A 13,357-nucleotide genomic window follows, 5' to 3' on the forward strand; every position below is an offset into this window, starting at 1 on the left:
TTAACTATTTGATTGAAAACAACCCATTCGTCATTACTGTAAACCTTTCCTCTTTTACAGTCAATGATATCTTTGAAACTCTAAGAAACGTCTGGTTTCTTCGAATTATCCAGATCCTAGCTATTTAATTTCCTACCTTTTTGTAAATAAATCAGTTTTAATCTATTGTTCATGTCCCATAAATGTCCGCCCCGGTAGCTGAATGGACAGAGTGACGGACTGCCGTCCTAAGGGGCCCTGGTTCGATTCCCGGCTGGGTCGGGAATTTTCTGCGCTAGGGGACTGGGTGTTGTGTAGTCTTCATCATCATTTCATTCCCATCCGGCTCGCAGGTCTCCGAATGTGGCGTCGAATGTAATAAGACCTGCACCAAGGTGGCCGGACCTGCCCCGTCAGGGGCCTCCCGAAAAATGACGCCAAACGCTCATTTCTATTTTTTCCATAGCCAATAAATTATAGTCAGAGACCACATCTTTCCCTGCAAATATCTTTTGAGGCGGCGGCCTATTTCAGGATTTTCTCCTCAAATTTGCGTGCAAGAGTCTTTTGCTCTATTTATTTTCCGATTATATTTTTGATTGTCGACTTCTCACTTGTTTTGCACGCAGTTTACGTGAGTGTTTAGGGCGTAGCTTGTAGCAAAGTAAGTAACAAATGTTTCTGTACCTACCGTAACGTTAATTCTTGTAGAACGTTTGATGCATCTGGTCTAGATAGTGGGAACTTCTCTTTGCTGTGGACAGAAACTTGTGGAACGTTTCGCACGCTCTTGAGTGGCTGCCTGTCACTAAAAGTGAAGGTTTCACGTTAGCTGACCACACTAGCAACCGGAGAAGCATGTCATGGTTTATCTTGCAGGTACGTAGAACAATGGCCAGTGGAACGGTCGACTGGCGTCCTATGTGGCAGAAGGGAAACCAACGGTGGAGAGGGCGAGAAGTCTGCGTACTTGAAAACTGTTATTCTTTCATTCCTTCCCCCTCGTCCATATCCTCCTACTACTTTTCCTTCTGTTCCTCCTTCTACTACCGAATCCCAGTCACCCATCACAATACAGATCACCCGTACATTACTTCAGTTTATTCATTATCTGCAGAGTTCTATAACACATAAAACTGTACGACTCTGCTGGGTGTGTGTATTTTGCTACAATAATGTGTTCACTACCTGTTCTTAGTACCCTACTCAACATATCTAATTTCTTATTCATTGTTACTCTTGCTCCTGAATTACTTGTGTTTGATTTTGTATTTGTAACCCTGCACTCATCTGAGCAGAAGTCCTGTTCATCCTGGCAGTGAACTTCACTACTCCTTACTGTGTTTAGCTTCGAACTATTTGTTTCTGTATTTAGATTTCCTAACATAACTGGCTGATTAAGAGATACAACATTCCACAGTCTCATTCACAAAATGTGAATTTTGTTTTCCCTGATGACGCTATCTTCCTGAGTAGTTCCCACCTGGAGATCCATGTGGGGACTATTTTACCTTCGGAATATTTTGCACAGGATGATGTCATCATGATTTAACTATACAATACAACGGCATGTCCTTGGGAGATGTGACAGCTGTCGTTTCCCATGCTTTCAGCCATTCACACTACTAGCACAGAAAGACCATACTGTCTAGTGTTAAAAGGCCTGTTGGTATTTTATAGAACAGTCTAATACAGACAATTTAGATGTGGAAGTACATTACAGTACTTAATTTGAGAGTCCACATTCACGTTTTATGTGCCACATAACCCGAAATTTACATCATTGATGTTAATGTCTTTACAGATTTTGATAAGTACGACAGACATTTTAAAAGTGGTTATAATACTCTGGCTGTTAGTTTGAGGGTCTCTTACTCCTTGCACGAAGCGGTGTACTAAGATTGACCTTAACACGCTCGAAAGTGTGTCTTAAACTGTTAGTTAGATCATTAGCGTCAATAAGTGAGCCACATGTATTTTAATAAGTAATACCGAAAATTTAAGTGTGTATGAACGTAATTTGAGAGTCCATTGCAGCTTAAATCAAGTGGAATATAAATACTGAACTCTACTCGTTACTAAGTGAGAAGTTCACAGAATGAGGTGTGATACGCTCTTATTGGCTGTTTCGCTGTAATGGCATGTAAAATATTGGACTGTGAGTGGCTATTTCGTTTTTACTGCTTATATAATACTGGCTTGTGATTAGAGGAGGGTGTGAGATAGATAGAGGAGGGTAGAGAGAGGGTAGGGAGAGGGAAAGGAGTATAGAACAGTAGGGAGGCGAGAAAGGAATTATGATCTTATACATTTAGCATCAGTCCAACACTTCATCGTCGTTGACTACATAAGGTTTTTCAAGGTCAATGACCCCATTCAAGGACAAACTGTATTCCTAATTGCCATTGTATTCCTACTTGTGGGCATATGTGTGTGTGTATAGGTGTGTGTGTGTGTGTGTTTGTGTGTGTGTGTAAGAGGCAGAAAAGCAGAACTGTACTGTTAATTTAGACATAGTGTGACATGCTCCAAAACTGTTTTGATGTGTGCAAAAGAAATGCCCAAAGGTGCAAGCACATATCGACTGATGATCTTTTCATGAGCAGTACCAGTAGTGAATTAAGGTGTTATTATTAAGGCATTACCTGAACTACGAACAGCTGTACAAGTACAGTGCACAACATGCTTAAAATATTTCATTAATTATTGAATTGTTCTCAAATATACATATTATACCTTTCCACTCAGGAAAGTGGCCCTCTCTAAAACTTACTGCTGTCCCACTCAGTAAATCTGTGTAAAGTGATACAAGGTCAGCAAGTGATTTACAGTGTAATGTCTCCCTGGGTAGCGTCCGAGGTGCTCAGCAAACTGGACCCATCAGTCGAACCCTGTGACGACTTCTACCAGTATGCGTGTGGCAACTACCTGCGCACCACTAACATCCCGGATGACAAGTCAGTGGTGAGCACCTTCTTGGATCTGAGAGAAGAGCTCCAGGAGAAGCTGCGCAACGCCATAGAAGAGGAGGAGACCCAAGCAGTGGTCCCCAGGAGCTTACAGCTGGCACGCAACCTCCACACCGCTTGCACAAACAAGAGTGAGTCTCATTCCACCAAGAATTATCCGCTGCCAGAGTCCAAGTGCTGTATTTTGATACCATTTCACTTGCTACTCAGGTGGAAGAGTTAGTTTCCATCTTTGAAGTGACTGAGCACTATTTTACTTTCTCACCTCTTACACGCCCTTTTTGATCCGACTACCACCCTACATTCCACTGTGTCTCAAATCCTCCACCAACACCCTCACATGCACAATCACACCCTGTCCCGCTACTGAAGCCCTTAAAATAAGACCCGACAGATTTCCCGTTATATTAGCTCTCCACCTACGTATCACTTCCAATTTCATCTTCATGACCTCATTATCCAATTTCATCCACTTGTCTGCTTGGAGCTGGTCCTGAAGCCTCTGATTTGTGCTTTCCAGCCACCTTACCGAAGGGACATTACCACCATCCAACAGAACATATATGCCATAACTACTAGAGAGAGGCAAAAAGTGAAGACAGTTTTGTAAAGGGAACTGTCTAATTCAAAAAACAACTTTGTAACATCACTTGTCTCCGTAATCTCTCAACTTCTATGCACTTGGTGGATCTCTTGATAGGCTTGCTAATTCCATCTTAAGTAAAGTTTTGGGCTTTCTGCTCATCCACTCTTGAACCACCTCTGCAATCTCATCAACTTTCGAAAACATGAAGATTGACGAAAAAGGTGAAAATCACTTAGAGCTCAGTCAGGATCTTACAATGTTCCAGCAGCTCAAAATTTTGATTGGACTGGATTACTTTCCCAGCCATATGAGGGCGCGTATTCTCCTCAAGCAAAATCACACGTTTTGAGAACTTCTCTCTCCTCTGCATTTTGATTTTGGGTTTCAGATCGCGCCGTAGCTCACAGTAACTTTCACTGTTCACTGTTTACTTTTAGGAGTGCAATGAGTCATCAGTGGACCTTTCACATCTCAAAGCACTGTTGTCTTCAAATTTCCTGTAGAAACTAGGTTTCTAAATTGGATGCCTATGCACAGCCGCTTTCTCTGTGTTCCGTAGCGATGGACACTGTCTCACCAAAGGTTACTACGCCACTGAACAAGTCTCCCTCTTCAAGACAACATAAAAACGATTTCAACCTTCTTGTTTCTGTTTGTCTGTCAGTTGATATGGTACGCAAAAGATACAGACTTGACGACAGTTTCGCAATTTGACGACTGTTGTAAGAGTTGAATTGCTGTTTCATCGACTGTGGCGCTAGGACTATGAATAATCATGCGCACAGCTACCCCAATGGTACTGTTCATTTGCAAAACTCATCGCCTACCCGAACGCTCTTCATCACAAACATCTAACTGCAAACCTACTGTTATCTACTCATAATATCTCGTTCGTTAATTGTGGGACAGCTCTCACCATACTGTAGCTGCATACTGAGAGTAGTTTCTTTAACTTCCGTTCCTTTGGAGTACAAGAAAGAACCTACTCCCCTCATTTCTTCCATGGTGCACACGGACAACGGGGTACTTGTAATAGAATGCTGCGAAATGACTGCCATTACTAACTGCAGTATTCACTAGTCAGAATGGCTAAAGCACAAGAGCAAGAGTGAAAATATCGTGCGATTTTTGAGTCTGTGCTCAAGAAGTGTGGAGAGGAAGAGAAAATGCATTTACTTATTGACTTTTGTCATCAGATCACCTGTTTTATAGAATACAGTCTATTTATTTTTTCTCCTTTCAAAGCTTGGTTTAATTAGTTAAAATTTTAATAAACTGAACAGCCAAGGAGCTTTAATATTCTTCGGCCAGTCTGCTTCCTTTATGGGAACGAAATAAGAGTAAAAAAAAACCGTGCCTCGCTTTTCTACCACCAATGATCTCAACAGCTTCTGGTGCTATCGAGAAGATGATAAGAACAGGGGACGTGTATGTAGGATACTTTTTTTAAAATGTTCCTTTACACTTCTCTCCTACCAAAACATCCAATATTGAGGTTTATGTCTTCGTTACAGCGAAGGCTACTTTCTTGAGGTGTCAGAAGAGATTTCGTGTGTAATAGGACACAGACGAATTTCGAAAAAGGACAGAGGGAACTCATCTAACGAAAATTAAAATGAAATACAGCAATGCGTAAGGAATCATCAGAAGGTTTCCTTTTGAGGGCGCGACTGCGATTCTGTTATATAAACACCAACTTGTAGGCGTGGGATCAGTGTGGCATTAGTGTCTTTCCGAGATGTCCAGTAAATGTGGACCCGCGAACTATGGCGACATTATTATCGAATGCGTCCACACAAGTCCAATGTGCTATAATTCTCTTCTTGGCTGTCGAAGGAAAAATATCGGTAGGCATTCATAGGAGAACGAAGACGGTGTATGCAGCACCATGTCTTTCGAAAACTACCATTCTTGAATGGTGCGCCACGTTCCACACTGGTCTCGAATCGACAGAGCACGCTGGTTGATCAGCCTCATGCAACTCAAGCGAGAGGCACTCGAGCGCCTGCTTCGTAGTTCTGATTTCTCGGCATGCGATTAACACTCCTTCGGTCCTGTAAATAAGGCCCTGGAGGGTCGAAGATTCCTGCTGGACGAGGATGTGTAGCAGGAAGTTATGGGCTTCTTCACTGAGCTTTATGTTCAACCTGGGACGTCGGTGGGATGATTGCCTCCTTGCTTGCGGCGATTTTGCCTGATTGGCATGCCGATGTTAGACTGTATGGCCTTCGAACGGGATCATTTTGATCGCTCCTTATATTTCACTACTGGCCATAAAAATTGCTACACCACGAAGCTGACATGATACAGACGCGAAATTCAGCCGACAGGAAGAAGATGCTGTGATATGCAAATGACTAGCTTTTCGCAGCATCCACACAAGGTTGGCACCGGGGGCGACACCTACAACGTGCTGACATGAGGAAAGTTTCCAACCGATTTCTCGTACACAAACAGCAGTTCACCGGCGTTGCCTGATGAGACGTTATTATGATGCCTCGTGTAAGGAGGAGAAATGCGTACCATCACGTTTCCGACTTTGATAAAGGTCAGATTGTAGCCTATCGCGATTGCGGTTTATCGTATCGCGACATTGCTGCTTGCGTTGGTAGAGATCCAATGACTGTTAGCAGAATATGGAATCAATGGGTTCACAAGGGTAATACGGAACGCCGAGCTGGATCCCAACGCTGTCGTATCACTAACAGTCGAGATGACAGGCATCTTATCCGCATGGCTGTAACGGATCGTGCAGCCACGTCTCGATCCCTGAGTCAACAGACGAGGAGGTTTGCAAGACAACAACCATCTGCACGAACAGTTCGACGACGTTTGCAGCAGCACGGACTATCAGCTCGCTGACCATGGCTGCGGTTACCCTTGACGCTGTATCATAGACAGGAGCGCATGCGATGGTGTACTCAACGACGAACCTGGTGCACGAATGGCAAGACGTCATTTTTTCGGATGAATCTAGGTTTCTGTTTACAGTATCATGATGGTCGTATCCGTGTTTGGCGACATCGCGGTGACCGCTCATTGGAAGCGTGTATTCGTAATCGCCATACTGGCGTATCACCAGGCGTGATGGAATGTGATGCCATTGGTTACACGTTTCGGTCACCTCTTGTTCGCATTGACGGCACTTTGAACCGTGGACGTTAAATTTCAGATGTGTTACGACCCGTGGCTCTACCCTTCATTCGAGCCCTGCGAAACTCTACATTTGAGCAGGATAATGCATGACCGAATGTTGCAGGTCCTGTACGGGCCTTTCTGGATACACAAAATGTTCGACTGATGCCCTGGCCAGCACATTCTCCAGATCTATCACCAATTGAAAACTTCTGGTCAATGGTGACCGAGCAACTAGCTCGTCACAATACGCCAGTCACTACTCTTGATGAACTGTGGTGTGTTGAAGCTGAATGGGCAGATGGACCTGTACACGCCATCCAAGCTCTGTTTGAGTCAATGCCCAGGAGTATCAACGTAGTTACTACGCCAGAGGTGGTTGTTCTGGGTACTGATTTCTCAGGATCTATGCATCCATATTGCATGAAAATGTAATCACATGTCAGTTCTAGTATGATATGTGTCCAATCAATACCCGTTTATCATTTGCATTTCTTCTTGATGTAGCAATTTTAATGGCCAGTAGTGTGAGTACGGAACGTAATATGCATGCAGAAGCTAACTGAGCAATAACGAGGCTTAAGAGAGTGGAAGCCTTCCACTTCTAGTTTAATTTAAACCTGAAGTGTGACTGACATGCATCTGATCATAGCCACTTGTAAATAGAGGTAACCTGACTGAAAATATTTGTTTCGAATTGATATGGACTTTCGCTAAGCATAGGGGCATAAAAATTTGTGGTTAATAAGTATTAACCAAGGAAAACCTGAAATTAGAATACTCGCTGTAGAACTCGTACATTTACTATGTATATAAAGAAATTGCACCTTACAGTTACAATTTGTGGAATGCAAATATTTCAGCTAACTGTTCGCTATATCTCATAGTAATCTGAAAAATCCTGAGCTACTGTGGTCGCAGAAATCATCTTGACATCTCCGCCTCTGCTTACATGTGTCTCCAAGTTGAACAGCAACACACAAGCCGAAAATTTTACACACACCAAAAAAAGGTTTTGCATCACCTCGGTTCCTAGAGTTCCGGAACCTGAACCGAAAATTAGAGTAGAGATCAACATAAACATCATTTCCGCCCTTTTTACTGCTCATGAAACCCACACATTGCATATTGTACCACAATACAGCGAGACCTTCAAAGGTTTTGTTCTAGATTTCTGTACACACCGGTACCTTTAATACCCAGTAGCATGTCCTCTTGCGTTGATACATGCCTGTATTCATCGTGGCATACTATTCACAAAGCACTGTTGGTCCCGATTGTCCTACTCCTCAACGGCGATTCGACGTAGATCCCTCAGTGTGGTTGGTGGGTCACATCGGGCATATACAGCCCTTTTCCATCTATCCCAGCCCTGTACGATAGGGTTCTTGTCTGGAGAACATGCTGGCCACTCTACTTGAGCGATGCCGTTATCCTGAACGAAGTCATTCTCAAGATGTGCACGATGGGGGCATGTTGTTGGGGCCCATCTGTATCGCGCAGCATGGTGTCGTGGTTGCAAAGGTGGACCTGGCCACGGACGTCGGGAGTGAAGCTGCGCATCATGCAGCCTATTGCGCACTGTTTGAATCGTAGCTCGACGTCCTGTGGTTGCACGAAAAGCATTATTCAACTTGGTGGCGTTGCTGTCAGGGTTCCTCGGATCCATAATCCGTAGGGAGCGGTCATCCACTGCAGTAGTAGCCCCTGGGCGGCCTGAGCGAAGGGTGTGATGGACAGTTCCTGTCTCTCTGTACCTCCTCCGTGTCGGAACAACATCGCTTTGGTTCACTCAGAGACGCCTGGACACTTCCCTTGTTGAGATCCTTTCCTGGCACAAAGTAACAATGCGGACGCGATCGAACCGCGGTATTGACCGTCTAGGCATGGTTGAAATACAGACAACACGAGCCTTGTACCTCCTTCCTGGTGAAATGACTGGAACTGATCGGCTGTCGAATCCCCTCAGTCTAATAGGCGCTGCTCATACATGGTTGTTTACATTTTTGGGCGGGTTTATTGACATCTCTGAACAGTCAAACGGACTGTGTGAGCGATACAATATCCACAGTCAGCGTTTATCAGTTCTGGGAACTGGGATGATTGCAAAACTTTTTTTGATGCGTATATTTAATAGATCTGCAATAACGACGTAAGTAGGATACATCAAATCAGCTTGAAATATAAATACGTTTCGAGAATGTGGTTCTTGAGTGAACACATGTAGGTCTATGGGTCAATGCTAAATGTAAGTTATACCGTTAACTTACACTATTACTGTTTTCTTACCGATTTTTGTTTTATGTAATTAATATTCCTAATTATTTCTATGATAGTTCCGTGGAGTTGAATTTTTTACGCGGTCGTGTAGTTTCGAATAGGGCCCAAAGTCTTAAGAATTTATTTTAAAAGAAAAATGCGATACACCTATCGCTAGCCATTAGCGTCCAAAAGTATAAGATATTGCATAACGTGGGATACGTATCTACACACATAAGTTTCATTCTGTTCTTGTGTTCACGATAATAACTCACAGTTTGATTATTCAAAAGAATTATTTCAAAGAATTTTAAAAGATCCATTGAGCTCGTGGTCGCTTTTCTACATGACTGCAAATATTTGATCATCTATGTGTAAGGGGCCCACATATTTGTTAGTGACAGTTTGGTAGACGAGGTGTAAGTTTGATCATAAGGCCGAAAAAATTCCATTTATTCTGAAACGTCATATAATGACCCATATTTGAGTGCAAGGAAGATATTTCATGAGCAAATACATTCAACGAACTATGCTCCCTTATATTATCACTAGATACAACAGAAAAAATAGTCACTTCACTACAGTATTAATGCCTGAATCGTTATTTTTCAAATGTAATGGCAATAAGATAAGTCACTTGAAACCTTGGATTACTGATAAAAATTGGATATTGGTCCCTGCATGTTTTAAACAAGTTGAAAGTGGAAACAAATACCTAACGTTTTCCACGTTAAACACACGTAAAATGTATAAAATGTATCACGGACAGAAACCTAATTCTCCATGATCTGCAAAACCACGTAATGTATTACCACATAAATACAGTGGATATGTGCAGAACCCGTAAAACTCGCACCACTATTCAAAAAGAAGTGGGATGAAAACGCCATTTAACTATTACAAGGCAAAACGTCTGTAGTACGAGGCAGATTGGCACGTCCAGTCACCACATCAGCAGCAAGAAGAGAATGTCTTCGTGCGTAGACCACGAGGCCTCGTGAATCAAATTCTGCCGCCTGGTTTTCTCACCGACCAACTCCAGTCCAAGCTTGCAAGGCAGACCTTGCAGTTTCCACTCAGCGATGTGCTACAGTAGCACACAGACGGGAATGAGCAGCTCTTCCAGGCAGATAAGTGATTATATGGCATGAATGATGTATTTCGCCGCAACAGACGATATTCAGAATGCGTGTCTAAGTAGGCACAGATTTGTGTATTGGTCACATAAACACCCATACGGTCGCTTTGTTACTGGTGGTGAAGGGTCTTCTATCATACAGCCACAGACTCGTTATACTGTACCTACAATCCACGCAGCGACATCCAGTAAACTAACTTGACTGGCATTGACGACTTACCTCAGTTCAGAAGAAGCATCGAGTCTTTTACAAGGATTTATTTACCTTTCTGAGTGCTTTGAAAATCTACTGCGCACCCACAGTCTCTATAAATAGGTATATCTGATGTAGATATTAAGTCATTCATGTGTGAGTGTCATGTGGAAAACCACCTGTAGATACCATGGGAGACATTCTTGGGAACCATTTGGAACTCCTCTTCTATATACATTGCAACATGAGATTCCGAACACTTCCATTAGATACCAGAGCAGCCATCCTTGATGTTACTTTGAACGCCTCCTTTATGTAGTATAAGAGCTGTCCTTTGGAGACTACTTGGAACACCATCTGTAGGTACTATGACAGCCTTCCTAAAGCTAATGTAGATCACCACCCCTAGACATCAGGAGAGCAAGCGATGGAACCCAATCTCTGGGACGTGGAGCACGAGGGAGAGAGTTCGTTTTGGATGCCTAGTATGGATACCATGGTAGCTTTTCTTGAAGATCACTTGGAACAGCTCCTCTGGGTATGAAGATGGACCACTTTAAGACCCTCTTCATACATCTTTACACACTGTGATATCTGTCATAGTGGGACCAGTTGGAATACCTCCTCAATACACCTTAGCAGCTGTCAATGAGGGAACAAACTGGGACACCTCCACTAGATATCTTGGCAAATATCTATGGAGAAACCATCTGAACACCTTCATTCCATGGGAATTTACTGTGTATAGTGCCATAGAGTAAGAACAGAATGGCCTCTTGCATGGAAACTGACCATTTCCTAACAAAGACACTGATTTTATTGTGTACTACATTTCTATGATCAGTGTACCACAGTTTGAGTCAAGTATTCCAACGTCTCCTTGTTCACATGAAGTTTTCCAGTAAATGGTCTCTAGTTAATCCTCAGATGTGCGATATGGAGTACGAGATGGTCGCTGGAAAGTACATTACAGGTCCAATTATTTGACGATACCCTGCGGGTGCCATCAGAACGGATCGAGTCCCGCGGCCTGGAGCCACTCCAGAGGGTCCTGAAGGACGAGCTAGGCGGCTGGCCTGCTGTAGAGGGCGACTCTTGGGACGAGACGAGCTTTGATTGGCTGCACAGCATCTACCGCTTCCGCAGAGCCGGCTTCAGCATCGATTACTTCATTAAGTTCCAAGTGAAACCTGATGTGCGCAACTCCACGCAACGTTACATGCATGTAAGTACCCCAAACACTGCAGTCCAATGTATTTGTGTCTAGAGATGATAAAGTACGTCAGAATGTCTGAGAATTGGATTCAACCTGCCTAGTAGATGATAAACTGTATTTCACATAGGGGTCGAACTAAATGTGTACTTCTCAAAGTTCTATTCATGTGAGCCATATAAGCAAGGATTGTCGACTGTGTATGTATGTGTGTGTGTCCCACTGTGTTGCTCTGTCAGCTCAGTATCACCCTCCCCCCCCCCCTTACTCTTTGACTCTTTTTCTCTCTTTTCATCTCACTATCCTCCTTTCTCTTAATCTAGCTCTCTTTCCTTAATTTCCTCACTCTGTGTTTGATCCACACTTCGTCACTTTCCTTCTGTCACTCTCTATCTCTCTCGTTCTGTTCTCACCAAGCATGGTGGCGCAGTGGTTAGCACACTGAATTGCATTCGGGAGGACGATGGTTCAATCCCTGTCCAGCTATACAGGTTTAGGTTTTCCATGATTTTCCCAAATCACTCCAAGCCAATGCTGGGATGGTTCCTTTGATGGGGCAGCTGATTTCCTCCCCATGCTTGACTCAATCTGAGATTGTGCTCTGTCTCTAATGATCTCTACGTCGACGGGACGTTTAACCTCATCTTCCTTCCTCCCTTCCTGTTTTTCGTTCTCTATCTCTCTCTCTGCCTCTCTTAATCTGTCTCGCTGTGTTTGTTCCTTCCTTTCGCTCTGTTTTTTTTTGCTATCGCTCTTCCTATGCTACTTCCTTTCAGTATTCATCCCTTCATCCCTGTAGCATTTGTTCTTTCTCTCCCTGTCGATTTATTCTCTTCTCTTACTCTCACTGCCTGTCCTTTTTTTCTCTCTCTCTGTCCCTCTCCCCTCTCTCTCCCTTTCTCTCTCTCGGTTTCTTTCACATGCACCCTCATTCTTCATATGAATACCAATCCGTGTGTTTGTCTCTTCCTTGTCATCTCTCTCTCTTTCTCTCTGTTTCTTTCATCTACCACTTCCTGACAGTGTGTTCCATCATCACCTCTCTCTCTCTGTTTTTCTTTCTGTCAGCTTCTCTTGTCTCGTCCTTTATATCACTCTTACGTTAATGATATTCCATCTATACCCTCACTCTGCCTCACGGTCTCTTACTTCATCCTCCTCTCCCTCCCTCTCTCTCTCTCTCTCTCTCTCTCACTCTCACTAGGTCATCCTTTATTTAATTACCTCTTTCTCCATGCCACCTCATCTCTCCAGCTGTCCGTCTCCCTTCCTCTAACTGTAATACGTGGTAACCCTTTCCCTTGTGTCTCTGCAGCTGGACCAGGCATCGCTGGGTCTGAGCCGCGAGTTCCTGCTGAAGGGTCTCTCGGACAAGCGGGTGGACGCCTACTACCAGTACCAGGTCGACCTGGCAGTTCTGCTGGGCGCCGAGAGGACACGCGCTGAGCGCGAGCTCAGGCAGTCCCTCGAGTTTGAGATAGCTCTGGCCAACGTGAGTACATGGCACATTAGGTGGTTAAGGGTACAGTTTGATTCACAGTCATGCCAACCTCAAACAGGTCTGAATAATTCCTAAATCAGAAACAACTTTGAGGAGTTTCCATTAAAATCAAGGTTGCAGTAACGCACGTTAGAAAATCATGACAACATAATAAGTTGAGTCTTTACATTGGAACCATGGACCCACTCGTTTTTCAGGAACAGACACAGAATATGAACGCTGATGATGTGTCGTCTGACCAATGTCCATGTACTAAATACTGTGTTCCAGAGAGGTATGTGAAACTTTGAGTCCTGTTGCAGGCATTAATTCGAAGAGGGAACTGTAAATATACATTACTTCAAGTCACTCACTGTGATTCTCTGAGGACGACGACGGGCGGTG

At 43.6% G+C, this 13,357-nt stretch overlaps 1 protein-coding gene across 1 annotated transcript in view; it reads left to right on the top strand.

Moving 5' to 3' along the window:
- The window catches only part of LOC126458165 (neprilysin-2-like), a 206,197-nt gene that overhangs the window by 69,647 nt on the left and 123,193 nt on the right, over positions 1–13,357 (top strand). The window contains exons 4-6 of the mRNA XM_050095033.1: positions 2,831–3,079; positions 11,270–11,484; positions 12,788–12,964. Coding sequence (XP_049950990.1) covers positions 2,831–3,079; positions 11,270–11,484; positions 12,788–12,964 — 641 coding nt within the window. The remainder of the gene's footprint in view (positions 1–2,830; positions 3,080–11,269; positions 11,485–12,787; positions 12,965–13,357) is intronic.

The sequence above is a fragment of the Schistocerca serialis genome, chromosome 2, assembly GCF_023864345.2.
Source record: "Schistocerca serialis cubense isolate TAMUIC-IGC-003099 chromosome 2, iqSchSeri2.2, whole genome shotgun sequence".
Lineage (NCBI taxonomy): Eukaryota > Metazoa > Arthropoda > Insecta > Orthoptera > Acrididae > Schistocerca > Schistocerca serialis.